Source organism: Stegastes partitus, unplaced genomic scaffold (assembly GCF_000690725.1).
Source record: "Stegastes partitus isolate 25-593 unplaced genomic scaffold, Stegastes_partitus-1.0.2 Scaffold970, whole genome shotgun sequence".
Taxonomy (NCBI): Eukaryota; Metazoa; Chordata; class Actinopteri; family Pomacentridae; genus Stegastes; species Stegastes partitus.
This window is the reverse complement of record NW_007578701.1, coordinates 11,775-39,594: the sequence shown is the minus strand read 5'-3', so window position 1 is coordinate 39,594 and position 27,820 is coordinate 11,775. Positions and strand designations below refer to the sequence as shown.

The following is a 27,820-nucleotide window of genomic DNA, read 5'->3' as shown; positions in this document are numbered from 1 at the left end:
AAAAACATGGTTGAACCCCAACACAATTATATAAAACACAAATGTACTTAAGTAAATGTTAAGGCTACAATGCTACAGTGTTATTAATTCCAGAGATTAACACGAGAAATTCAAAATAAATGTAGGATAATACAAAAATACTAATTGAAATCCATGGACTGTCCAATGATTCCCTATAAGCAAGCATATTTGTAACTAAGGGGGGAGTCAATACTTTAAAAAAACAAACACATCTAGAAGCGTATTACATGCATTTCAGCTGCATTACTTATCACATGTCGTGTCTTGTACATATTTTGTGGAACTGAAAGCCGCATTACATCAATAAGTTGATCATCAGACAGTGGTGCCACCTTTTCCACATAGTGCTGCAGTGACAGTGATAATCCGCATGGTGGCGCTGGTGTGTTAAAGAAAGGCTTGTAGCAGTCTGCGCTGTCATGAGTGCAACCAAAGAGTGAAGGAGACAAAATAGTTCAAACGCATTTCTAACCGTCGGAATCCGTTGTTTCAGACTGGAAATTCCGTGAACAAATTACTCCGTTTGTTATGTTAATAGTTTCCCGTATTCCTCACAATCTGAACTGCAGATAAATAAATATATAGAGTGGTTATTGCAGGTATATAAATTTGATATCTTTCATTTAAACGTGCATACTGCGCAGCAAACACACGACATCTGAGCAATACTATAGTTGCATGCCAATACTGTGTTCTAATAATGCTACCTTAGATAACATTAGATGAAGAATCGCGACTCTCTCGTGGAAATATTGGAATAAAAGGCATTCCTATTTGGCGCTGACCCAAAAAGAAGCGATGTGGTCCGCATAACGGGATTTAAACGAAGGCGGAAGTGCTCGACGGGACAGCTCTTGCTCCGTCAGCGGACCTGACCCTCAGTCTGTAACTCCTTGTTCGAGGAGACGCGAGGCCGCCCTGACAACAGAGCTCCCTACCCATCCCCTCTCCGCCTTCAGCACGAGTCGGCAACCGTTAAAAAAGCACAAGCCTTTTGTTTTACTTATAGCTGACCTCTCGGTCTCTCCCCGGGTTCATTTAATCCTGCTGTGTATCCTTCACCATGGCGGCGAGTGCGAAACGAAAACAGGAGGAGAAACACCTGAAGATGCTGAGAGAAATGACGAGTTTGCCTCCCAATAGAAAGTGCTTTGACTGCGACCAGCGCGGCCCAACCTATGCCAACATGACCGTGGGCTCCTTCGTGTGCACCTCCTGCTCCGGCATCCTGTAAGTGTATTAAGTTGCACAGTGACCTTAGCTTAGACATGGCGCACATGATAACGTTTTATCGGCTACACGGGGCGAACTGAACCAGTTAGCCGCCTAGCGCAAGCTAACGGTAGATAGATAACAGGTAACAGGCTGGAGTCAGTGCGAGTTTAGCGGTTTTGACATTGTCTTTGCTGTGCTCGTGCTGGGTGGGGTACGTGGAGGTGTCAGCGTTCAGTAAAGCGAACCCTAGCTACCACCCGACATGCTAGCTGACTTTAGCTTGCACTGTTAGCCGGTGAACTTATCTGACTCTTGCAAGCTAGGTCTACAGATAAGCCAATGGGCAGCTGCTGCTACCAGTTGCTGTTAACATTGGGAACCACCACCTTGTTACTGACGTAGTTGACTTGAGCTAACCAGTTGACTATGAACCCTCACAGAAAAAGACGCATGAATGCATATTTAAATTGCATCATTATACTCAATAGCACCATGGAAGAGTTACCATTTACATTTTCCTTGCAAGCCTGATAGTAGACATGATATGCAACTGATAATGTAATATCAGTATTCATGCCATCAGCAGCTCTATTTAGTTCAGTCTTCTATTTTTTAAATCAGATGTAGAAGTATTAACGTTACCCCTGTCAGTCTTTGGCAAAAAAAAAAAAATATCAGCAAGACTTTCACTTGACAAAAACCCTTTGAATGAATTCCCTCGTCTGCAGTTTACCTCCTACGACAGTTTCAAAAACCTATCCACTGCACAGACAGCTTCAGTGTAGCTGGCTGTTTTGACTCTAGATAGCGTTTTTGCCTGACTTAAAGCTTTGCTGTACAGTTGTGTAACCAAGCATCTGTAGCTCGGGATTTGGGATTAGTAAAGCATTCCATTTCTTCTTATTCAGCTACAGATATCCCACCTCATTTCAGCTGTCAACTTTTTCATTGTAAAAAAAAAGGTTTTGTTTTGTGAGTATATGTGACGCTGGCCACATTTAGAGAGAAATCCAAAGTGGTACAATGGAGTAATTGCATTTTATTGCTTCATTCTCCAAAAGTTTTGAATCAGTTGCAGAATAAATGATGAATTATCATACAGCATAGATGCCTCCCTGTTGTTACCTATGTTGCATGACATTGTGCTAATCTGTACGTAGTCATTCTCATCTGAAGGATTGTGAGCTAAGTGCGCTGATGTTTGTTTTGTTCAAAAATCCTGTATCAGCTGCTTAAAATGAATGCACAGCAGTTTCCCGTCTGTACACCAGTGTTGCACAGATGATTTCTGATGCATGCTTGTATCTTTAGATCTCTGTTGCAAACATGGAATCATCACCATCTTTGTTAAAATTAGAACTTCTGGTGCGCAAAGTGTACCTTTTTTTTATCAGCTTGTATGTTATTTTCTTATTATAAGCCTCTTTAAGTAAAAGCATTCGAAAAGAGCAAATTGACAGTGGACTATTAGCAGGAAACCCAATAAACTGTTTTCCCATCCGTCCTGTTGTGCTCATTGCAGTCAGCAGCCTGCACCACTCCTTTTTAATGCTTTATGGAAATCACCTTTCCGTTCTCCATTTATGAATAATGATTATTATAAAGATGTTGCAGGAGAAAGGGAGGGTATTTGTTCCTCTCTAAGTCCTCACTGATCAGGTTTTAATGTTCTTAGAGAGTGGAGTAGATGACTGCTTGGACACATTTTTATACTTTGACTAAAACACAGCCCTTGTTTTTCTAGGTTTGTGACCTTAATCTGTGCAATTTTTTTTTAGCTGTCTCCACTTTGAACATGAGGGTTATTTACTGTAGCACTGAAAAGAATGAGATTAATTGCATGTTTGCTGATGGGCAAAGTTTGCCCTCTATTTCACTTCACCAGTGGGTCTGTGGGGATTCCACCATGAATTTCCCATCTGCTTGCCCTATGGTATTAAAGTCTGCAATGTGAGTTAATTGAGTTCTTTTATAGCTTTAAATCACAATGCGCAATACTCAGTCTTTCTCTTCTCCCGTCTTTCTCGTCGACATTTGATTAAGACAAACATGTTTGGGAGGGAATTACAGTCGAGTGTGGCTTCGAAAGGATTGATGTGTGTCTGATATATGCAGGAAGCCTGGTGTGATTGTAGGCTCAGGAAGTGGTATGGCCCCACTGTGCTGCTACATCAGCAGCATGTGATGTTGCATGTGTGCAACAGGAAGCAGCAGAGAGGTCACTGTCTGTCTCTCTCATTCCTTTTAATTCTAGAGAGGCAAGTGTTTTGGCATTGTAGGAGAGCACTTCAAAATTCATGCTCAGACATGATGAGCTGTTTTAGTTACTGTCTTGACTAACTTTTGCAACTGTTTTATGAATAAAAGTTGCTTTATTTTGTGCAAGTAAGACAAAGCAAAATCTTTCAATACAGATACATACCTGTGTATATTTTGTACCATTTTAAGATGTTGCTGGTTCAAATGAAGCCTTTTAACTTTTTAATTGTACATTTGACAGGTGACATTGCTGACACAGTCATAGAATTGCTCTTTAATCTGTAAGATTCCATTTTTTCATTTCCAGTTTGGACAGTAATTGTGTTGACTTGTTTCGGGGGAATGGCAGGGGCTCGACTACCTATCTCGTAACAACCTTCTCCCCCCATAGTTGTGGTTGTTTAATGGGTGGAGTTGGAATTTGCTATGTAAACACATTCCTTATGAAGGTGGAGGCCTTCCCAAGAGAAACGCCACTTACAATGTTTCTTTCTGCAGAATCGCTCCTGGCAGGAAGTAACCCCACTTGGCCTATGTGTTCCTGAGTAAGCAGGGCTACAACAGTGACGTACCAAAGGTGTGAAAGCGTCACAGACACCAAATGTCTTGGATAATAGAAATTATTGGCTAGTTATCAGACCTGACTGGCGTGACTTGGCAGAAATCCTGATTGAAAAGTAAGCAATGAATAAAGGATTACGAATTGGCATTTTCTGTGATACAAGTTGCTTAAAACTGTCAAAGAGATCGTAAAGATCCTCTTTGTTGGGAGCTGAAGCAGCAAAGTGAAGATTTTTGCATAGCCTCTTCTCTCTTTTGAGACCTAGTGTTGCCAGTTTCTCTCACCCTGAAGCTGTTACAGTATGCAAATGAGCACTGAGTTTTCCCTCGCTGAGCTGCTCTGATGTACAGTAGTGACTTGGTCATAATTATTTTACTGTGCAATATGTGATACTGTTCTCTGATAGACTATGCCTCTCAGTACATATGAAAATGTGAAAATAGATGGATGTTGATGAAGTTGGTAATCAGTCTGTTCCAGATACAGTTGACATTTACAACATTGTGATGTGACAAGCAGTTTCTTTATTTCGTGAACTGCATGAATGCTGCTGCAGTTTAAATCCCCCCATAAACATTTATACGTACTGTCAATGAACGTTGTGAAATAAGGGGTGTGTGAGACTGTAGGACCATAATATTGTATCAGTCTGCTTAGTACCAGATGGATCAAGACTACAAGAATAATCTGACAGTTGTATTATACCACACGGTCTCTTGATATGAGGATTGCCTTGATTATAAGAGGATTCCCCTTTTTTTGCTTAAGGATTAATTTCAATAATTTAAAATTTGAGAAAAACTTTGAATGAAAAAGAGTAGGCAGTTCTGATGTATTTATTTAGTCTAATAAGTATTAACTCTCAGATAAAATACAGTAAATAAAATGATCAAATGAGAAAAGCCAAAATAACATAACCAGTGTTAGAAATCCTTAATGGGACAATTGGGCAGAGATGCTGCCATCACATTCAGACCTTGAGGGCTGTGGAACTTTCTCCCTGTATCTGACCTAGTTTCTTCTTCATGAGACTAGGATCTGATCACTTACCTACCTCAGGGCACTGAAAAACACATTAAAGCTCAGATGCTCAGAGACTCACTCATGCGCATCATATTTAGTTTTTTTGTTTTTTTTTTAAACAGATTTTTTTTCTGGCATGAGTTTGTCATTTACTGCTTTTTGTAAATATGTTTCTGACTGTTTTATCAAAGAACAGCCACAGCTACATAATAATCCAGCTAGGTACTAATAGGTCTTTCTTTAAAATCTTTATTTCCTTGAATAAATTAAAATAGACATTATGAACACAAAGTGATGTCATGATAGTTTTCTCTGACCTATAGCCTCCAGTTTAAAGGGGAAGAAGAAGAAGTCAAAGCGAAAACAACAAATATGGATTTTTAAAAATTTAACATGATTTAGGGTGTAAATTGATTCATTTACTGATTTCCATTTCTGTGGTAGATCCTTCAAATGTTGAAATGTGGCAGACATGTGAACATGACAATCTTTCTGCCTTAACTGTCTTCAGATATCATTAGCATGACATAAGTGGGCACAAGTTGATAAAGTGTTAGAAATACCCTCGTAGCATTTGGATGACGATGTACCACCAGCTTTCTAATAGAAACGTTTTGGCTCTTGTTATTGTATACTTCTGTTGTCAGTCTTATGTTCTTGGATATGGTACAGCTCGTGTGTTCACATACAGCATGTCTGGACTAAGTTGTGGAGACTGTATTCTGTGCAAAAGCTAAGCATTAGACCTGTTGTGTGCAACACTTTGAGGGACAGTAAGCTGATTGGTGGGTGTGTAAAGAATGGGTGGAGATGAAAACAGGGTCTGTAAGAGGGAACTGCAGTAAATAATTTAGCAATCTTGTCTAGTATTTCACTTCTGTCCTCCTCTCCTCTATGTGTATAACATTGTGTTTGTAATTGTGACACTGTGGATCTCATTTCCTTGACAGTTGTCACGACTACCTGACAAAAATGAGCAAATTAAAATTCAACAGTCATTTGTACAGTACATCTCAAATATCCAGTAAACATTCCTCAATGTTGTTGCTCAGCATTCTAACGTAATATGTGTTTTAAATACTTTGTAAACCAGAAAGTCTGATGCATGTAAAATAATAATAGTAGTAATAATTTAAAGAGCCATTCCATTTGATTTATGACAGAAAATGCAGAAGTACATTTAGGAAAGGATCTTAATAAAACTCTACTACTCATACAGATGCAGGGGACACATAAAAAGCCCTACTTGACGTCTAAAGGCCTTTTGAAACATTAACTCCAAGGACGTCAGAGAATTTTGTACACCAATGTAAAATCTAGCTTAATTTCCAATAATGAAGTCTGTTTGATTTTACTGACTCCAGAGCACTTTACCTGCTGTAGAAATGTTTAAAGTTGCTGATCTGTTTTACCTTCACAGCCCTATTGACATATTTATTATTTTGGTTGGTTAATAGTTAAAGACATTCTTCTACCACTGACGAAAACACTGTTTGGCAACAAAAGCTAGATTGTAAGTTACCCTTTCATTGTACAGATGCCCACTGTGTTCAGCTGCTACACTTTGGACACGCTTTAAACGTTCTGCTTGCATGCTAAATGGTCTTTGGTCACCTTCATGCACACAGCAGGTGGTGACCTTGTAGCCAAGAGTCCATTAGTTTTCACTTTTTTGTGGGTCCAGGAAAAATGCTTGGAAAAGAATGCCTTGAGCTTTTAATGTAAAAGCCAAATGATGGCTCTTTTCACCTATAAGAGTTACCAGGCATTCTTAATTTGGGCCGTTGTGGTGTGAGCTGTGACCTTCTCAGGAAAACGAGCAAGGCTTGTGTGGGCTAATGGGTGTTGCTCCATAATGAAAGTTTCTATGTTATGGTAGATTGCTCATTCTTTTACTGTACTGGCACCCTCAGTTCAGTCAGTGTTGGTTAAGAGAGAGTTTCGCCCACTTCCTTTGTTCTATTCTACTCTCTTTCTTTTTCTGTCAGCGCGTCTCTCTGTCATTATTTGTGTCTGTCATTTCTCCCTGTGATGCTGTCTTCCTTTCCTCAGTTACACACACCAGCAGCCAGTCAGCTTGTAGCTAATTAAATGGGCCCCATCCTGAGAGGTGGGCTCTGGAGTATGTCCAGATGAGGTTTTCATGTATGGTGTCCTCAAATTAAATTGACCCCTGTTTCCATTTCTCCACCTACAGACGAGGACTGAATCCACCTCACAGAGTCAAGTCCATCTCCATGACAACCTTCACGCAACAGGAAATTGAGTTCCTTCAGAAACATGGCAATGAGGTGGGAATGGCGACTGTCTGCCCTGTCGTGTAACACAGTCACTAATTATGCTAGCCTGTAAGTTTGTTGTACAGGCTACTCATTTAGTTTAGCTTCTGCTTGAGCTATCAGTGTTTTAACCTATATTTGCTGTATTTCTGTTATATATTTAATTGACTGTATAAGGGTCAAAGGATGGTATAATGTAGTCCTTAGAAATCTCGACATAGCTATTTTGTGAAAATTACACTTTGTTTTTCTTTTTTAAGCAATCCATATCACATTAATATAGTTGTACCAATATAGCCATTTAGATATTTTTATTTTTCTCCTTTTTTTGTTTTTTTTAAAGAATATTGCTATGTATAAATACTGCTATTACAGTAATATTTTTATATTTATCTATTTCCATTCCTGTTAATTACAGTGGAAAGTGTAATGGCACAAATGCAACCAACTTGCACACTAGTTTATGTATTTCAAAGTTGCAATAATCAAAAATATTTTTATATAAGTGCTAAACTGAGACCCAATAATTACCTGCAGTGAGAAGGTTTCCCACAGACCCTACAAACTCGGCTTTGTGTTGTAGCCACCTCTCATTGTTTTGGTTTGGTCTTCTGGCATTACATGCCTGTTTTTAATCAAGCACACCCTAGTTAACTTCTTGTACATGACTTGGCCAGTACAAAATAGCAAACATGCACGATTAGCAACAAGTTGATAAAGAAAGCCATGTGTTTGGAAGAAAGATATTTTCTCAGTTTGCAGGCCAAAGTGGAATGTGAATTTTGTGACACACTTTGACCAGGTGGACAGACCAAGGACTTCCCTCTTATTATTCGATTACTCTGTGTCTGATAGTGGTGAAATCAGGTTTGTTTTAGGACACTTAATTTTGAAAAGTAAAAACAATTAACAGTTGGGTAACAATGGGCCCTAAAATGATTATGTCAAGACAGAAATCATTACTTTCTTTTTTAGAGACAAATACTCTTTTGTGTGTGAAAATATATTTTCACATGACTATGAATTCAGACTGTGAACTCTGAATTTCAGAAAAGAGAAAAGACCTCTTTGGTGTTTTGGTGGTGTTTGTTTTGGTGTGCATATATTTTTTAAAACTGTTTTGCAAAATATTAATAAACACACTAAAGTACAAATATGTCTGTCATTTGAATTCTGCAGTTTTCACCCATCCAGCATAATCTGATGGAGTAGCACGACATATTTGCACTGCACAGAGGACCCAAAGTGCAAGAGACATTTCTGGTAAACGGAGTATGAAATAGAGCAACGCCACCTGGGAAGCACAGCCTATTAAAAGCTGTAGCAAAGTGGCAGGGCAGGCAGACATGCAGGAGACTCAAGGTTGGAGTTGATGCATATACTTCAAGGCTGCTGTATAAATACTGCCTTGGACTTGCTTTTTTGTCTTTCCATAGAGAGCACTTGACACAGAAAAAAAAAACAAAAATCTGATGATCAACATGGTGCACATATTTCCAGCTTTTGCAATTTCAATTTTCAGCTGTTAATAAAGAAAATGTGAGCTTGAATGTGGTTTAAGGGTGTGTGCGTGTGCTCGAAGACCAGCTGGAGAAACAACACAAGACCCAAGCTGACTGTCAGAGTACCTTTTCTCCATCTACAATGCATGACTCTATACTGCGAGCACACAGACATGAAGCTTGTAAATCTCTCTTTACAAGATTAGGCAAATACTAAGGAATGCTTTCTAAAACCCAAGGCTACAGAAACATGAGAGCTAGACTGATTTTACACCAAGCAGCTATGTTCCACTTGTCTCTCCAAACACAGCGCCAACTCATGTTTAATCTTGTGCACCAGACATGACAACTAATACCTTGTCTTTGTAACCTACCTGCACGTGGTTACATTTTCATAACATTAGAAAATTCTCTTGGGAAAGGCTTATCTTTTCAGCTCCTTTTATCACAATTTCACTTAGACTGAACAACGTAACGACCAATAATGGAGCTTTACGACTCCTGCATAGCTGTGTGTGCTTTTTTTTTTTTTTTTTTTGCGAAAAATGACCTCTGTTAATCTGTGTGTTCCAGGTATGTAAACAGATCTGGCTTGGTCTTTATGATGACAGAACCTCCTCAGTACCAGACTTTAGAGAACCGCAGAAGGTCAAGGAGTTCCTTCAAGAGAAATACGAGAAGAAGAGGTGGTAAGTCAGTTTTACAAGCTGGCAGAGCAAAGATCTGAACAATCCTCTGGCAGTGTGCACTGCGCAGACATGTAGCTTTTCTTTGTGTTTTTCCTCTCTTTGGCTTGGAATGTCTCACAGGCAGCTCATAGCAGTTAGCCTCCAGCAAGCTACCAAATACCCTTCTTTAAATGCACAGAATGTAGGTCATTACAGTCAAGCTGCTTTATGTGCAAGATTTAATTGCTCCACAAAGTTATAGGTTTAATTCAATTCAAATATGTATGAGCCTTAGCGTAGTTGTTAGTAGAGCATTGTAAGTCTTGTCTATGATAACTAATGCTAGACGCTATTTCAGACAAAACTGAACCATTGAATTGATAGCTGGAATGTACGAATTGTTCACAACAAAAACATATTAATTAAGTAATGCTGTGGGTTTATGCAGTTAGACACAATATAAATACTTATATGCATCTTAACACAAACATAGTTCTTTTTCTTAATATTCAGATATTAATTTAGACTATTCACATTTATTATAAAGCATTCATTTTTAGTCTTCTTGTAGGGTTAAGTCCCTGAAGTCTGACCAAAATGAGAGCAAAGAGTGGGGCATGTCTCAACATGCCACTTGGCTGCAGACAAGCATTCTCATTCAAACAGCCTAGTCCCTTGTAACACAAAAATACACACACCAGTAATGGTATCTCACTGTTGTAAATGTGAGTTTCAAAAAGTCATAGCTTGTCTGTTCTTATCCATGGATCACATTTCCACTTGAATATGCTTTCCTTGTTATCACATTTGGGTTTGCATAGCTGAGACGGTTAAAGTGTGTAATATTGCTATTTTAAAACCCTCCATTGTGTCACTTTTACAAATATTCCAGTTGCCATTTAGCTACTTGTATCTGGGATCCAGCTGGCTTCTGGTTTAATACCTTGGATACTTCAAGTATTTGACTTTGCATTGTAATATTGCTAAAATATTTTTTAAGGTAGACTCTCTTTCTTTTTTTCTTCTTTTTTTGGGTTAAGTAACTTTTTTAACAGCTGTTTGGCATGTTTTTAAATGTAATGCATATATTGTAACTGTTTTCAAGGTACGTGCCTCCAGAGCAGGCCAAGGTAGTGGCATCAGTCCATGCTTCCATCTCTGGCTCCTCAAACAGCAGCACCAGCAGCACCCCAGAGGTTAGACCTCTCAAATCTCTCCTGGGGGAGTCGGCCCCCTCTCTCCACCTCAACAAGAACACCCCACCAAATCAGGTGAGGCTTCTAAAGTGGACACACACACACACGCACACACACACACACACACACACATGCAGTTAGATGCTGAATTTGTAATTACTGCCACAAATGTTGGCTTGCCTGTCAAAGCCTGTTAACGTTTAAAAGTAAATTTTAACATAATTGGACTTCCAGATGCAATGGCTAATAGCTGATAACCGGCCAACCCTCGCAACATTTGGAGCAGTTAGATGAGCGCATTGAAAACAGACAACATACTTGACATGAAAGGTTAATACATACCAGCTTGATCTTTACTATGATGTGGATATTTACACCCGTTACAGATTTGACCATGAGCGGGATTATGGATCAGCAGTAAATCCTCATCGTTGTTGCAATTGTTGAAATTACATGTTGCTATGGATTCTTTGCTGAAACAAGAGACTAGCAGTTGAAGTAATTGTTTGCTTTGTTAAATGCTTCCTGATTGGACAATGCCACATGTTACTTAGTAACCGATTCACACATTCCTAAATACTTTACTGGTTAAGGCATCATTACATATTTTGAAACTAGTTACTAATTACTGAAAACTTAGCGAGGACTTCCCATAGAATTGAAATGACAGACTTATGAAAAGCAGGTTCAACCCAGGGATTAATCAAATAATGGGAATTCTTTTAAAGCAGCACGATAAGGCCTTACCTTAAAATGTTTACTTTTTTTGTCATTAGTAAAATTGGAGGGAAGTTAATCTTTTCTTACTCATGTTTCAATATGAAAAGCGATACACACTGTTTACAAAAAGTGGTACTACCAGTCAGTCTTTTTAAATGGCCTCTCTCTTTCTCCTCCTTTGTTGTTGCATGCAGGTTGTTCAGGGACTCGTAGTCCTACACTAACATTTCTGCGTACAAACCAACACATACTGCACATGTGGTTTTCTCAAGCCCATCTATTGTCTCCAACAGTCTCCTGTGGTGAGCCGTGGACAGACCCATCAGCAGCAGTTCCACGACAAGAAGTTTGACCTCCTCAGTGACTTGGGTGGAGATATCTTCGCTGCCCCGCCCAACATGAATGCAGGCGCCAGCTCCAGTTTTGCTAACTTTGCACATTTCAACAGCCACACAAGTAAGGAGCAGACAAATAAATGATTGATTGACTAACAAAAGAATTGAGCAGCTGTATGCCCAGTGTAAAAAAAACCACATTGAAACATCATTGTAATCTTTTAAGTTCTACAGTGAAGAGAATTTCAAAGCTCAAAGAGACAGTAGAAGGCAAAAAAATGATGATTGAACATGATGAAAACGCAGGAAAGTGGTTTACTGAGACATTAAGCAGTAGAAAACAAATGTAGGACAACTCCAATCAAGATGGAGTAAATGTGGAAGATGTTTAAGTCAAATTTTTTCACTGACAGTAGCTGTCAGCATCTGCTCATATGCCTCAGAGGCCTGAATGTATGTGTGTTTATTCACTAATTTTAGTGTCATCTCCAGGTAAAGGTTTTTATTGTTGTAGCATTTGAAATAATGTTGAGAACTGTTGCAACCATTTAAAATGCCTAAAGAATAATTCCTACTTTTTTCAGCATGCTGTTTCCCAATAATGGTGTTTATCAGGGCAACTAGTGCGCTTCCCTGCAGCTTTCAATACAATGGGATTTCTACGTGAATCATTGAAACGAATGGGCCCTCGTCTCCTTCCTCTTTCTCATAATCAGAAATTAGCTGCCTGACGAGCATGCTAGCATGACCCACAGAGCCACAATAGCCAAATTATTGGGAAGTAACTCAGGCTGAATAGAAAGAAGTATACTTTAAGCCACTTTAGAGACAGATGAATCCTGATTCATTTTGCCTTTTAGTTAACGCCTTTTACACAATGTGGCGAAACATTCTGGATCACACAGAATTTGTTTAATGTAAGGAGCCATGTACCCTCATGACAAAACATGCCAATACATGAGGGAATGGTATCAGTTTTGCACACATAAATCTCCATGGTTACTAATGTCTGTAACATGGGGCTTTTAGAGTTTTTCTTTCTGTTGAAGATACTGTCCTCTCATTTTCCTCCCAAAGAGCTATCAAGACTCACCCATAAAGAGCAGCTTGCAGGTTGGTGACCCCAGTGCAGCAAATTGATATGTAAGAAAATGAAGCAGAAACTAGATTTTTGAAAAAATAAAATAAAATACTGCTATATATACATTCCAATAACATTAACAACCTGAAACATCAGGAAAAGTAATGCTATAATCTACGACAGAACATGGAATAAATGTTTTTTTTTTTTTTTTTTAATTTTTTGCATCGTAAAGAAGTACGACCTGTCCAGGGTGTCGACCTGTCCAGGGTGTCCCCTGCCTTCGCCCTAAGTCAGCTGGGATAGGCTCCAGCCCCCTGCAACCTTAGTGAGGATTAAGCGGTGTATAGATAATGGATGGATGGATATAAAAAGTAAATATTAAAAAAAACAAGTAATTACAAGGCAGTTGATGCGAAATTAATCTGTAAAACAACACTAGTGAATCATTGTACCACAGTGTGTTAATTTGTGATCATATGCAACCAGAAATAAGGAACTGTTCATTAAGATTAGCTCTTTACATGTCCATGTCCATCCACCTTCACCTCACGCTGCTGCTTTAAAAGGTTAAATCTTTGAGCAGTACTTTACTGCATATCTTAATTGCCCACTCTACCCCTTTTGCAGGAATTCAGTTGATCATTTACAAGTGGTGCTGTTGATCTGCATACCTGCATACTTGTGAACATGTGATATTAAGCAGTTTGGGAGCTATGGTAACGTTGCCAGTGTAAATACTGCATTTTCACATAGAGATATTTTACCACATTGGTAAGTTAGCTAAGATAAAGTCAAAATAATCAGTCATGTTTTTAAGAGCACTGCTCAAAATTCCGATTTTTTCATCAGAATTTCTGCCTTTAAACCTCACAACGCATGTAAAGTCATCCATTAACTTTTCAAATGTTATTTACAAAAAGTAGACGATGCATAAATGTGGAGGAAAAATCAACCTGCAAGTTGCTCTTTAATGCAGCAGCTGAAGTGGCATTCACACATCTCCACGTATGAGCTCAGATTAGCACCTTTGTGATGTGTGTAGTCCTAACATCCACCGTTACATGCTGTGTGCTCAACAAGGAGTCCGGACTTCATAATATGTTGGCAGCCTTCAAAGCTGCTATGCCTTTAATTAAGTTACTCCACTCTATCATTATCCTTCATATTTAGCACATAATCCATTGTTTTGCAGTCACCCATGTCTTTGGATGTCATACGTATAAATCCATTCATCCATTGTTTTCCCCTCACTGTTTTTTTTTTTTTTTGTTTTTTTTTTTTTTCCTTTCAGGCTCCCGGAGCGGTCAGAATCATTTTTCTTTGACAGCTATCGCTTTTAAGATTTTTTTTTTTTTTTTTGTTCATCTGTTTGTCTGAACTTCACCTCTACACCACCTCCAGCGGCACAGAATGCCAACGCGGATGCAGACTTTGCGAATTTTGATGCATTCGGGAGCAGTTCTGGGTCGACAGGTGGTTTCCCCTCTGCACCCCAAGCCCCATTTCAACCCTCAAATACAGGTAGAGCAAATATTCTCACTGGACAAACACAACCGTATCACGAACATAAAGAAATGGGCTTGTATTGTTATGTATACACATGCACACACACTGAGAATGTACATATCAGTGAAACACAAACCATTGATTCACACGCCGCCCATTGTCAGTCATGTTTTCTGTCATATCATTCTTGATTTTACTGTTGTATATCATTCATTTCCCACACCTTTCCATATGTGCAGTGTTCATTTATCTGACCAAATTTTAAAAGTCTTCTTCAACCAGATAGTTGTGTGTAGTTCCAATAAAGTTTAACAACTACCAAATTAAACAGAATTTGATATTTGGTTCATACACTTTTAAAGCAAAAAAAAAAAGAAGCTTCTACGTTGTTTTGCTTTCTGAAACAGCTCAGCTAATTGTCCTTGACTGCAGTGGAACATGTGATGTTATGTTTACATGGTATGCGCCTGAAGCAAAATAAAAAAACAAACAAACACAGGACACAGATATAAAGTACCCACTGTAGGCTCACTAGAGACATTCACTCCAAGTCTAACTTATAATATATCTAGTTTGACCTCCTTTTAAAGCTTCATTTGAGCATGACAATCAGCTATGGTCAGACTGGTTACTTGTTTGAATAATCCACAGCAAATATACTTTTAGAAACATAGTGTTTGTTGTACATCGGAGCAGTGTACTCTTAGTACACTTAAGGTTTACAATTGTTTTAATTTATTGCTGAATATATGTAGTTTTCCTTAGAGAAAATGACTATACAGTACATAAGGATAACTGCTGAGTCATTAGGCAGATAATTATTTTGATGCACGACACAGAAAACACGAGGTTTATTGCTGCTGTGCTATTGTAACCCTGTAGCCGCACTGTGTAGGCTGGTATAGGTTTTTAAAAAAGTAATAATTTAGGAGTATATCAGGAATTTCACATTAATGCAAATGCTTAGAAGCAGTGGATTTTGCACAGGGAAATTAATGCTTTTGCTTTTAAAGCAGGCAATTTAATCTATAATTCTAGAATTTCATTTAGTAGATGCTTTTATCCAAAGCGACATACTTCTGAGAGCAGATACAACACAAGCAAGGATCTAGTCAATCTGTTATATTGTGGTCTTAAAATATGTAATGGAGGCATATTGGCACGTTTTTCTTTACCTGAGCACTTCATACGTTTACTCAGAAACAATGAGTCATACAGAAACTCTTCCTAGTCCATGAAGACACTGTATACCACAGTGCCCTCTACTGGAGGTGTATATTGTCTGTCTTCATGTGGAGCTACACAGTGATCTCCAGTATGTCTGTTGCTTAATGGATAAACCTCCCCTCTCTCTCCTGTGGGTTTCTAAGATAATCCCTTTCTCACAGACACTCACTGACTGTGCTATCTGGCTTCAGCTGTCCAATCTGTCTCATGTGTTTTTCAACCTTTGCTTCAGCAGCAGTCGATTTGCTTTGATTTAACACCTCTGGTTTAGTGTACATCTTTTCTTTTTGTTTCTCCGCCATCTTACTTTGCTCATTGCCCCATTTCTCCCTCCCTCTTTGATTTTTGGCTGCCAGCGTTCACTGTGCTCTCATCCAGCCGCAGTATGGGTGAGTTTGCCACTGCTCTGCCTCTCCAGGGTGCACACAGTAAGTCTCTCTCTCTGGGCTTGCCCTCATAACAAATTTCACCCTTTCCACCATCTCTGATGTGTAGTCATTCTGATCCTCCTCTATCTGGGTGTAATGTGTGTCTCAGTATGTAGCTCTTTTTTGTCTCTAACTCAAAATCACATTTGACATTCTCACAGGTTGAAAACAGGAATAATAAGCTTTGATTCTTGCTGTGATCATTGAGAGTTGCCGTGGAGAACAGACCAAATAGAAGGATTTAAAAATGTAGCCGTGCAAAGTAAAAAAGAGAATAAACGAGAACAGAAGCATATCCTTCTCCTTTAGCAATAATTAGGAAACACACTAGTGCTGTGCCATCAAGGTCTTTTCCATCAATTATTTATTGTAGTACCTTTGTGAAATTGTTTACAATCTGTTGAGTTTTCTTTTATCTAAAATATGATGTAAGTTGTACAAGAAACAAAGAAAGTATAAGATTCCCAGTAAACTGAATAAGAATAGAGTTACTCCTTCATCAGGAACAAACTTAATTGGTAATAACTAGCAGGCCAGGTATTCGCAAGACTCTCAGTTTCATGTAAACAACATCAAATCTTCAGAAGATTTTGAATTATTGATTAGTCGAGGTTTGAATCCTTTTTAAGAGGTATGATGCCCCCTTATGTACTTGGTTAATCTCTCAGTATTGTTTGGGCATTAAACTTCTTAAAAAGGTATTTACCATGAGTATAAACTGTCTCTGAATATTATTTCACCAGATGCATGCAACTTTGTACCTCTTCCTATGGCCTTGACAGATCTTCTACAGTTTGCCTTTTCTCTGACCTAAAAGTGGTGACATAAACAATATTTCAAAGAATGCGATGAACCACTGATGTAGCTTTAAGTGGTGTGGTGGTTTCAGTGCCAGCGTTAAAAATTGCCTTGTCTTCTTTTCAGCATCGCAAAGACTGTGCTGTGTCCCAGTTAGCAGATTGTTTTACTTCAGTATCCAAAATCTTTTATTGTGCTCTGTTTCCTTTTATTGCATTCCATACAAATCTGTTCTGAGTTCTTAGTATGCTGTGCTGCGGGAATTAATAACATATCTGCTCTAAAAGGGGGAATTGTTATCTGTAAGTCTTCTTCAAGATGTTAAACAGAGGGAAGCGCTGACTGCCTGAGTTGTCAAGCACGAACATAGTGTGATGGATATTGTGTATACATTTGACTACAGTGGTAAGATTATATGCAGTTCTTGAATAGGCCTTGTTTCTTGCAGAAAAATAGGCAAACATGTGCTTTGTCTATACTCTAAAGGGCAGAGACTAATGTATAGTAGTTGTTTTGTTCCCCAGTGACACTGGTTGAAAGGGACAGTCTACTCATTTCAGTGCACAGTATTACCCACAAGGTGTTTGGAACATCTTTTTCAATTGAATTATCAAAATGTTTTTTGTCACAATCAATACATTTTAGTAAGTTTTGCCTGTCACTCTGTTAATCCACAGTGTGGTGCTGAAGTGAGATGTACCTGAGACACACAAGAAACATGCTGCCCTGCATATCATGTGCCTCTAACACATAAAAGTGTTAATTACATGTGCTCCTTTGGTTCATAGACTAATGGAAAGCCATCATAGTGCAATTTTGCCGAGGGCAAATGTTGCCATCTATCCTTTAGATAGTGAAGGTGTCCCATCCCCAGCCTACTTCCACCCCAACTCTACCCTCCATGCAGCTTCTTCTCTTCCCCTCCACCCTGTTTTTGTTTTTACTCAAAACCAACAGTCAAACTCCCCCTTATTTATTTGACTTTTTTAATCTCTCTCTTTCATACAGGTAGCGCCTCAGGGGGACTAGCAAATGCCAATTTTGCAAATTTTGACAACTTCCCCAAATCGTGTAGTGCTGACTTTGGATCCTTCAGTTCCTCCTCCCAGAGTAACTCTACAGGAGATGGCAGAGACGCTGTACAGAGTACTAGCGGTTCTGCCGATAGATACGCAGCCCTGGCTGACCTGGATAACATGTTTAGCTCTGCCAAAACAGAGCAAGGTAAACTTCTCCTGCCTAGCCTGTTTCATAGATCTCAATTGTAGGGATAGAGGTTGACTGACAAAGAAGACACAACTAAAAACACCATGTATCAGGCGCACAGACTTAATCCCTTAGGAGTTTTCCTTCTAACGTGGGACATACATAGTTACTGTAAAAGCAGGGTTGATTTACATTTTCTAGCAAACATCTAATTTGAGATTGGTTTTTAGCATTTCAAAATCAGTACCCTGGCCTCAGTGCTCCTGAACCAGCCTGCATAAAGACGACAGGCCTCTGGACATGGTGGAAACACCTCCTTGCTTTGAAGAATGCCATATGTATTGGACTGATTGGAACATTTTATTGTCATATGGTCAGAATTCTGGCATGTGAGAATCTGTGAATTGTACTGGGCTGGTTTTAGTTTATTTTGTTCATATTACAAACTGTATTTCTGTGCTAGAAAATGCAAATTTCCTAATGACTGAACGTTTATCTCCCATTATTTTTAATAGGTTGAATATGGCAGCTATCTCCGGACCTTCTGTTTGTGTTTTGAAAGTTAAACATTTCCTCCTGTATTAGTTGAGTTGATGTAGATTAAACCTGGCTCTGTTGTTATGTGCATCTCTTCCAGGAGGTGGTATTCCTGGTGGGGTGAGCTCAACCACAGCAGCAGCTGCAGGAGTGGGTGGTTTGCCTCAGAAGCAGCCAACAATTCTTTCAGGGGGGGACCGCTATGCTGCTCTAGCTGAGCTTGATACTGTCTTCAGTTCCTCAGCCCCTGCCACCAGTGTTTACAACACCACCAGCACTTCACAAGGGTGAGATACTATGCCAGCCACATGTACACCTAAGTAAGCCCTCTGCAAGTAGGTTCTAAAAGTATAAATCTACAACTGAGTACAGTTTGTTTTATATGAATTATTAATATTAGTGAATGCATTAGATCATTACTGTCAGATCTCACAGAAATACTCGGTTGACATTTATAGCTTCTGATGCACGTTATGAGTCACAGTTCATCAGTTTAGCAATTTAAAAAATATGAGGCTAAGTTATCCACCTGATTATAGGGTTGTACTAGTTAAGGGATCTCAACAATAGGCCAGGACACAGAATACATTTAACCATCTGGTTGTTGTTGTTTTTTTGTTTTTGTTTTTTTAACTAGAAAATTAAAAGTTATCCAAAGCATTTGACCTACGAGCCCTGATCACACTCCCATCACAAGTGTTGCTCAGTGGTCTCTGTCCTTCTTTTTGCTGGCTTTAATAAACTCCTGCATTGACTTTGTGTTCACTGCAGGGGTATGTTTGGCGCAGAGACTGGGGTGTCAACAGCACAAGCACAGCAGGCCATGCCTGGCATGGTTCAGGGTTATGGAGGTGAGTGAACCTAAGACTGTTTCTATTGCAATGTAGTAATCATGTCCCCAAGATGGAAGCAGTTATATTTTTCTAACTTTCAAATATTCTTTTGATTGAGGGACAATTTTAGGGTAAGGTACAATATACTCTTACAGAACTGTAGCTAGACTTGGCAGTTTAGACTTTGCAGTTAAATTCTTTTAGCCCTTGTAGGACCTCAAGGAGTTTCCTAGTGGAGATGTAAAGAACAAGTTGTAGATGTGGTACACACCTTGGCCGTTGCGTATGTAGGATGTGGACACGTATCATCACGTTACGTAAGACATGAATTAGCTTTACATTTTATCAAGAGATTTGATTTTGTTACTTTTCAGCTGACCTGCCTCACAGGTCATTTTGTCACTTGGATCATTACATTAAGATGTGGTCTGTGTCTACTATTGATTAAAACGTTTTTTGGAAGTGTAATTGTTTTCCTGCTTAGGACTGTGCGCACATCCAAATTCAGCAAGAGCAATTAAGCAATATCACTGTGGACACATTATTTTTTGAAAGGGTCAGCAATAAGAGGCTGATCCAGAGATGACTGGGTAAAATCACTGACCGTGGATACTGATGTGTTGAAATGGGACACCCTCTATAAACCAGTTTGTTTGTTTTCAACACATTTAGGCCATGCAATTTATTGCTCTGTTTTTTGTTTTTTTTTAAATGTTTAATGACTCTATATCTTTCTCCAGCAGCTCAGTCAACTAATCCATTTGTAGCTGCTGGTGTTGCCCCAGCAGCAGCTCCCACCAACCCATTCCAATGCAACGGCAGAGCAGCAAGTGTGGCGGCTGCTGCAGGTTTGTTTATGTGTATGTTTGTGTGTGCCTGTGAATCACCTTGCTCAGCAGTGTAATAATTCTGACAAAGTCCAGTTAGGTAAAATAATGCATGTTACACTATTGCACAGCAAATATATTATTTTATTTATTTGTTTATTTATTTGCACACCTGAAGTGGCAACGTTTACCCATCCTACCTCAGCAGTGTCTGTGCCTCACAGCGTAGCAGTAAACACAAGAACAAGCAATCAGGGAAGTAGAAGGGGAAATTATAATATAAGTAAGTTCTGGATACAAACTAGCGAGACTCACTGTGGAAACGGGTAGGATGACTAGTGTTGCCATTTACTAGTGTGCACAAGAGAGATAAAAGAATCAGTAACCTACAAAATTGGAGATTCAGTTGTCTGTCTGATTGTTCTTGCCATGCTGGACAGGCTTGATGAGGGTTCTTCATGGGCAGGGTTATCCTCCTGCCTTTGGTAGGTTCGCTTGTGCTCTCTGCTTTCCTTGTGCTCTCCTGTGCCTTGCTCTGGCAGTGACTAATGCTTTTCTGTCACAAATGAATCAGGCAATGCTGGAAGATGTAAGTGTAGTGTCACAGAAATTGGGTTACTTTATGTCACACCCTTATCAGTAATTCACCACCAGGGAGAGTGGGCGAGTTGTGCGAGTTTAATGTGAGTTGACACCTGGGAAAATCTAAGCCTAAGCTTGAGTGCTGCAGTTTTGTCTTTAATCAGTAGGTATCATCATCATCACCATACAAAAATGTCAACTCAATATGTCAGTCCTCTCGGAGGATTTCAAAATAAAAGAAATTCAGTTTTATCAGCAACAGAGGACTCAAGGACAGAATGAAATTTAATAGAAAAAGAAGTATAGATGGGCAGTTCTTCAACCTGTGTTTGAGCAATGTGCTCAGTTATCCTTTTGGAATATGACTATTTATCACAGGTTTAAGTATGTCTTGCTCATCTTACTCCATCGTCTCTCACATGTCTCAATGGCTTCCTCAACATTTTCCTCTTTTCAGTTAAGAAAGAATATAGAAAATACAGCTGCTTTGTCTTTCTGAGGCCATTGAGTTTTAAAACTAACTTTTCACTGTAATTTACACCAATAATCTCCTTGTTATTCATCATGTTAATTGCCTTAAAATGCTTCGTTCAATGAATTAACCTAGTATGACATTAAAAACCGTTTTCAAGACTTTCTGAGCAATTAGGCTGGTTATTTTCTCACATTTCAGTTGATTTTAAATAATTGTGGACTCGGTTTAATGGGCATTGGATGTAGCATTTGCACCAGTTATCGAACTGCTCAGTTGCGAGCTGGCTGTGTTGTTCCTGTGTGCTCAGCAGAGATCAGACACCAGTGCTAAACTTACAAGTGTTGTAGCCTCATGTCTGACTCTGCCTCCCTCCTTTTCCTGAAGGCTTGTCTGCAGACAACCTTGTTGTGATTTTGCATGCAGTTAGACAGCACAAAGACATAGATTGTGAAATTCTTAATTTTCTAGCAAGAAAAGGTTAAATGGATGGCAGTTTTGCCATACACAGCCACACTATGGGTTACAGAATTACATTTGCATTTTTTTCTACATGTGCAGTCATTTACCTGCTAAAGAAGCAGAATTCTAATTCACAATTTATTGTAGCAGTATTTTTTTTCTTAACTATTCTGTAACCCTAGTTGTTCATCCTCGCTCACAGTGAATTGCTTTCTAACACTCTGTTACGAATTTTCCAGTATTCATATTCTTTCATGAGTTTTATCTGCTGATGTGTGCCAGCTTTTGTGTAATAGGACATTTTATAGGCAACTGTGTATATGCTGTAAAATTTGTGTCGCTATTTTTAAAAATAAACTTAAGAAGCAATAGGTTTTAGCTTTGAACCAGGTTTGCTTGTAGTCTGTCTTTAGGATTTGTTGAGTGTTAAAAAGGCTTCTGTAACCTGTTGCTGTCCTGCTGTGTTGCAGCATCATTTGGCACAGGCTCCATGAGTATGCCAGCTGGATTTGGGAATTCTTCAGCCTACAACCTTCCCACAAGCTTTAGTGGAACATTCCAACAACCCTTTCCTGGCCAGGCTCCCTTCCCTCAGCCTCCTGCGTATCCCCAGCAACCCAACGGTGTGTGTCTGTGTGTAGATCATGTAGATGTTGACCTATCTGCATTAATACCTATGCTGAAGTTGAAGTTTGAATCTTATCATGTTGTTGCATATAAATGCCTTAAAATGGTCATTTGCTATGTCATTTTTCATGTACTGTAAGGTTTGCTCAGCTGAACGTGACTGAAAAAGTCCTACTGGATTTGTTCTGGCTGTAATTTAATAGCTGTGTGGGTATCCAATCAGTGACAATGTGCTTGTCTTTCAGGTGGAGGGTTTCCAGCTTTTGGCCCAGCCAAGCCTGTTGTGACTCCTTTTGGACAGGCAATGGCAGGACCTATGGTCTCTAGCAACCCATTTCTGGTTAGTATGGTGGCTATGTTGTAAGATTTCCTGTAGTAGGTATGAGTTTTACTCTGGAATGAAAGAAGGGACTTGAGTCCTTTTAACAATGTTTTTTTTGTTACATTTCTTTTTTGGGTTTTGGGCTGATGATAATGATATCTAATGATAACGAGTCTTTAGTTCAATTGAAAAGACAAGTTATTACATTGATGCTATTGTGTTAGTCAATAAAAATCCAGAAATGGTTGGGTTAAAGCTGGACTTCATCATTTTATGATATTGAAGTAAGTAGTGCTTATTTGTTGTCTTTTGGAGTGTTAGGAAAGACGTTTGAACTGAAGATGTAGATGGAGCCATCAGCTGGGACCAGAAACTTTGTGAGGTTTCCACTGGCTGCCCAGCATCTGCTCCCATTTAAGAAAATGTTTGGCACCTAATCCCTATGTAAAATAGTGAATTAGCTTGTTTTTAGTTTAGGATTTAAAAAACGAGATACATAATGTTAATTAGCGAGCCTCAGAAGTTCAAGCAGGCTGATTTTTTAATTTTTTTTTCCTTTTTATTCAAATCTAGGCTGGCTGTGTGCACTGGTTTCCTGGCTTCAATCTAAGCCAATCTTTTGTGTTAACTCTGGGCAAGAAAATTAAATTTAATGATTTTTTTTTTTCACCATCCTTTAAATAATAAGTACATTTTTCTGTACTGTTTTCATTCCAGGGTGCGGGTCCATCTGCACAGTATCCGGCAGGAGGCTCTTCAACAAATCCCTTCTTATAGCGATCCATCTTGTCTGCTGCACTACAGGGTCAACAACTGGCGCGCTTGCACCTATTGCACTGTTTTGTTTCACAAGTAGCTTTAAAAACACAATGTTTGTAAGAATTTGTATTTTCTATCGCAGTTTGTCACAAATGGAACAATATGCGAGACAGTCATGCAGGCACTGTCTATGGCTACAAAACAAAGTGATGGTGTGTGCAGAGGGAGAGGTTGATCCCCTCTTCTCTATTTAACCTGTGAACTGGCCTGGCCTCTACTGAGCCACAATGTATAATCAAACTGGCTGAAAACTAAGTTATTGCGTACAGTATATCCCATTCATTATGCTGCAAATTGTACATATTGTTTTTTTCTTTTAGAAAATTAGCTCTTTGTGCATATCAGTATTTGTATCTAACACACAAGATTTGTTAAGACAGAACTGTTGCTTGGAAAAGCTGATGGGTACTGCCAGTTACTGTATTTGTAAAGAACCAAACTGTTTATTTGTGCAGGATCCTTTTAGGTAAATTGTTTTCACTGAAGAAAAAAAAAAAACGCATATTCAGTTGTTGAGAGATGGGGAAAAAAAAGGAGTGAATGCTGCATCAGGGACGAGTCGGGGACTAATTTCTCTGCCATCCCCCGCCCTGCTGACGGAGACTTAGGTTGCAACACTTTTGAATGATGGTCAACCACATGTATATGGGTAACAGGAATTGCTGATGAACTGAAAAACCACTTACATTGGGTATTAGAGAATTTTAAGTTAATGTGTAAATATATACAGTATATATATTAAAATGAATTTTAAGTAAGAAGAAACGACCAAAGTATTCATTTATATGGATGTATGAAAAATCTTGTATAATTGTTTTGTCTATATATAAAAAAAAAAAAAAGAAAACATTTCTGTTCACGATGTGGCAGTAATTTGAAGCTTTTCCCATTTTCATTTACAATTGACATGGGGCTGCAGTTCGGCCCCAAAAACACAACCCCTTAATTTCAGTTTGAAGTGTCTTGAGCTTCAGAATCTGTGTTCTCCAGAACCTGACGATTCATTTTCATCTGAAGGAGGTGTCTCTCTTTTGGTTCTCTTAGAGCTCCAAATGCGAAATAGTCCACGAAGTGTAAAAACAACAGCAATGGCTGAGAAGTAGCTGGCATATATGGTGAACTGCAAAAAACACACAGTTTAAAAGCTTAAAAGAATTCTGAAGGACTTACAAACACTTGTGCTGCACATATTTAGTGATGGCTTACCTGAGGAATGATGGACAGGCTCAGCCCTCTGCTGTCCACCACAATAGAAGTAAGAATTGTCTGAAGGATCAGTGCTCCAAAGGTGTTTACCCCAAACACCAGTGCGTATCTTTCCATTGATAGGCCAGTTGCAATCTGAAACCTAGGAGATGCATAGTGTTTTTTAATTACCTATTTGATTGCTCATTTCCTAATCTGGATGCAATAAATGTGGAGTAAAACTATTACTCCTAATATGGCAGAACACTCTTACATGGCTATTGTTATCAGCAGCATGTACAGACTCTTAAAAATGACGTATCCACAGTAGCAGACCCAGATGTTGCCGATGAATGTCATGACGAACAGTGCTGCAGCTCCGAGTCCTGAGAAACCTCCCAGGGCCAGCTCTCCCCACTGCTCCCATCTCACCTCAGTGAAGCCTATACCATACGCTGTAGCTGCACCTGTAAAACCCAACATAGCACAGCTGATTAGGCTCTGAGAACAGTTCATATCAACCACCAGAAACCTGTTTTTGTTTTGGGGTTTTAGTTCTAGCCTGTGTTCATCCATTCATCCATCCATCCTCTATACACCGCTTAATCCTCACTAGGGTCGCGGGGGGGCTGGAGCCTATCCTAGCTGACTTAGGGCAAAGACAGGGACACCCTGAACAGGTCGCCAGTCTATAACGGGTCCCAACATGTTGAATTGACCCTGTGTCCCAGGATGAGATTAAGCTACCGATTTTCATACATGGAGAAAGTTTGACTAAGTAGTGCCACTGGTTTGAGCAAAGTAAAGACCTCTAAATCTACATGAACTCCATCCATCCATTTTCTGTACACCGCTTAATCCTCACTAGGGTCACGGGGGGGCTGGAGCCTATCCCAGCTGACTTAGGGCAAAGACAGGGGACACCCTGGACAGGTCGCCAGTCGCCACTTAGAGACAGACAACCAAGCACACTCACACCTACAGACAATTTAGAATCACCAATTAACCAATTCCAACTTGGACCAATTCACCAATTTGGACTTGTGGGAGGAAGCTGGAGAACCCGGAGAGAACCCACGCTGCACGGGGAGAACATACAAACTCCACGCAGAAAGATTCCAATTCCGGTGCCCCCACCGGGATGCGAACCAGCGACCTTCTTGCTGCGAGACAACAGTGCTAACCAACTGTGCCACCTTGCAGCCCGCCTGTATTCACACTCTGGAAAATCTTTCAGATGTTGCTTACTCAACAGGTGAGACACCGCCTCCACGCCTCCGTTGTAAATGCTGAAGTTCTGAGAAGGCTGCACATTTTCCCACAGCACCTGCGTTGAATAAATTAGAGTGATTATTTGGTGATTTGAAAGTACCGATCACTTTTGTATAGGCACAATAAAGGCTGAATACAAATAAACTAGATGAGTTGCCTGCAGCTGTACGTCATGTGATGCATTACCTGTTTGGTGACTGGTGGAGTTTCAGCCTAAGTTTTATCATTAGTTTTATGGCATCTTCACCTTCTTGCCCAGTACTGGTTAACCCACTGATAAGCAATCTAATCTGTTTAAATTAGCTTTTAATTTTCATGTTTTTGTTTATGGTGCCGTCCCAACAAACCTGCACATAGTTGACAGTCTGGTTATAGCCACAAGTGGCCATTGCCCACCACACTGACCAGTAGAGCAGCTGCCTGGAGGAATAGCACTGACGGAAATCTCTCCAAAGCTGCAGGAGGACTTGGCTGCAGGTCTCTGCGCCAACAGTTCCCTCAAGGTCCTCAGCCGTAGGCCCTTTTTCCTCCAGTCCTTTTTCTGTATCATCCTCCATGTCTCCTTTGCCCTCCTTTTCACCTCCCACTTCTTCCAAAGAGATGTTTGATCTGCTTGAGCGTTCCATTGCATCCACAGTCCCGTCTCCGTGCCTCTCGGTTCCCTCCATTGCTGTTTTCTGTCTAAGATGTCTCCGGTGAAAGAACATGCTGTGCTGTGGCATTGGCAGGAAGAACGAAGTGAGGAGAGCGATAGCGGTGAGAACCAGGGTAAACACCAGGATGTTGCTGTAGGACATGAGGTCAAAGCTGACGAGCAGCTGACCCAGCACAGAACCCACTGTGTAGCCCAGGAGCTGGATGCTGCGGCTGTAGGACGTGGCCTTCCTGTATCTCTTCAGATCTATCACACTGTAACAAATAAGATCATCAAAATGTCACACCTGTTGCAAACATGCAAAATACAAACCTGTGACTTGAGTTACAGTTCATGACCTGTAGATGTAGGAGAAATAGGCCACATCGCTGGCTGTCACCATCGCGTAGAAGAACTGCATGACCTGCATGGCCAGCACGCTTTCTGTCCACAGCAGCAGTGCTGTAGTGATGAAGAGCACAACAGACTGGAACACCACGACAGGCTTGTAACGCAGCCAGTCGGTCAGTAGGAACACTGGCACCAGCACAGCCAGGTAGGAGTATGTCCACACTGGGAAGATTTGATTGCTAACCTGAGAAGGAAACACAATAGTGGAAGAAATAATTCAAAATCAGCCACCAAATGGAAAGCAGGAACTTTATTGCTTCATAGTAATAAATCAAGTTTTATCATCATGATTGGATTTTTACCCCTCATAAAAAATATTGCAGTTTGCCAAGTTGCTTGTGATTCACCAAACTAGTTATTTACGAACAATTTTAGTTTTCTTTTCTGATCAACGGTTTTCTTAAGCCATCTATCTTTTCTTCTATACCTCTTCAGCTGTCAGATTCTTGTCCGGTCCTGTCAAGTATGGGATGAGAAACGGCTCCAGCGGTTTAACTGTGCTGAAAAATCCATAGGTGCACAGCAGAGTTGTGGGATACCTCCATCCAGACCTCCACCTCTTCACTGCCTCCATCTTCTACCTGTTTCAGGTGTGTGCAAGTGGTTCCTCGGTGTGCAGCGCTGTTTGTTTTGCCTGCCTTGTGGGAAAAACCTGATGTTGTCTGCACGTTGAGCTCGGTTCGTCAATCAACAACCCGGTCAAAGTGCGGCACACTCTTGGCGAAGGTCGAGACCAAGCTGACACACACGTATAATAAATGCAAGAGGCAAGCAGACAAATCTCTGGACTTTTTCTTTAATATTAATC

At 39.8% G+C, this 27,820-nt stretch overlaps 2 protein-coding genes across 4 annotated transcripts; one reads left to right on the top strand and one right to left on the bottom strand.

The window, feature by feature from the left end:
• The first annotated feature begins 912 nt into the window (after window positions 1-912).
• Window positions 913-24,268, top strand: agfg1a (ArfGAP with FG repeats 1a). 3 transcript variants are annotated; one of them, XM_008294529.1, is made up of 13 exons: window positions 913-1,251; window positions 7,278-7,371; window positions 9,435-9,550; window positions 10,635-10,800; window positions 11,739-11,901; window positions 14,266-14,385; window positions 17,832-18,047; window positions 18,667-18,853; window positions 19,338-19,417; window positions 20,143-20,247; window positions 22,213-22,365; window positions 22,615-22,709; window positions 23,409-24,268. In XM_008294529.1, the coding sequence occupies exons 1-13, from the start codon at window positions 1,085-1,087 to the stop codon at window positions 23,466-23,468; spliced, it is 1,722 nt and encodes a 573-aa protein (XP_008292751.1). In that variant the 5' UTR covers window positions 913-1,084; the 3' UTR covers window positions 23,469-24,268. The 3 variants fall into 3 exon arrangements, with proteins under 3 accessions (XP_008292751.1, XP_008292750.1, XP_008292752.1); XM_008294528.1 differs by having other exon boundaries at window positions 20,140-20,247; XM_008294530.1 differs by lacking the exon at window positions 17,832-18,047 and having other exon boundaries at window positions 20,140-20,247.
• Window positions 24,015-27,586, bottom strand: slc19a3a (solute carrier family 19 member 3a). Its single transcript, XM_008294531.1, has 7 exons — window positions 27,440-27,586; window positions 26,961-27,196; window positions 26,315-26,876; window positions 25,944-26,022; window positions 24,970-25,162; window positions 24,717-24,858; window positions 24,015-24,630 (listed from the first exon to the last, which is right to left on the bottom strand). Exons 1-7 carry the CDS (start codon window positions 27,584-27,586, stop codon window positions 24,481-24,483), a joined length of 1,509 nt encoding a protein of 502 aa, XP_008292753.1. The 3' UTR covers window positions 24,015-24,480.
• Window positions 27,587-27,820: the final 234 nt, after the last annotated feature.

Coding starts and splice junctions, on each gene's coding strand:
- slc19a3a (XM_008294531.1), bottom strand. CDS start 27,586: ATGGAGGCAGTGAAGAGGTGGAGGTCTGGATGGAGGTATCCCACAACT. Junction 26,023..26,314: donor AGACTGTCAACTATGTGCAG/GTTTGTTGGGAC, acceptor TATTCAACGCAG/GTGCTGTGGGAAAATGTGCA. Junction 25,163..25,943: donor GGCGGTGTCTCACCTGTTGA/GTAAGCAACATC, acceptor TGGGTTTTACAG/GTGCAGCTACAGCGTATGGT.
- agfg1a (XM_008294528.1), top strand. CDS start 1,085: ATGGCGGCGAGTGCGAAACGAAAACAGGAGGAGAAACACCTGAAGATG. Junction 14,386..17,831: donor ATTTCAACCCTCAAATACAG/GTAGAGCAAATA, acceptor TCTTTCATACAG/GTAGCGCCTCAGGGGGACTA. Junction 18,048..18,666: donor CTCTGCCAAAACAGAGCAAG/GTAAACTTCTCC, acceptor CATCTCTTCCAG/GAGGTGGTATTCCTGGTGGG.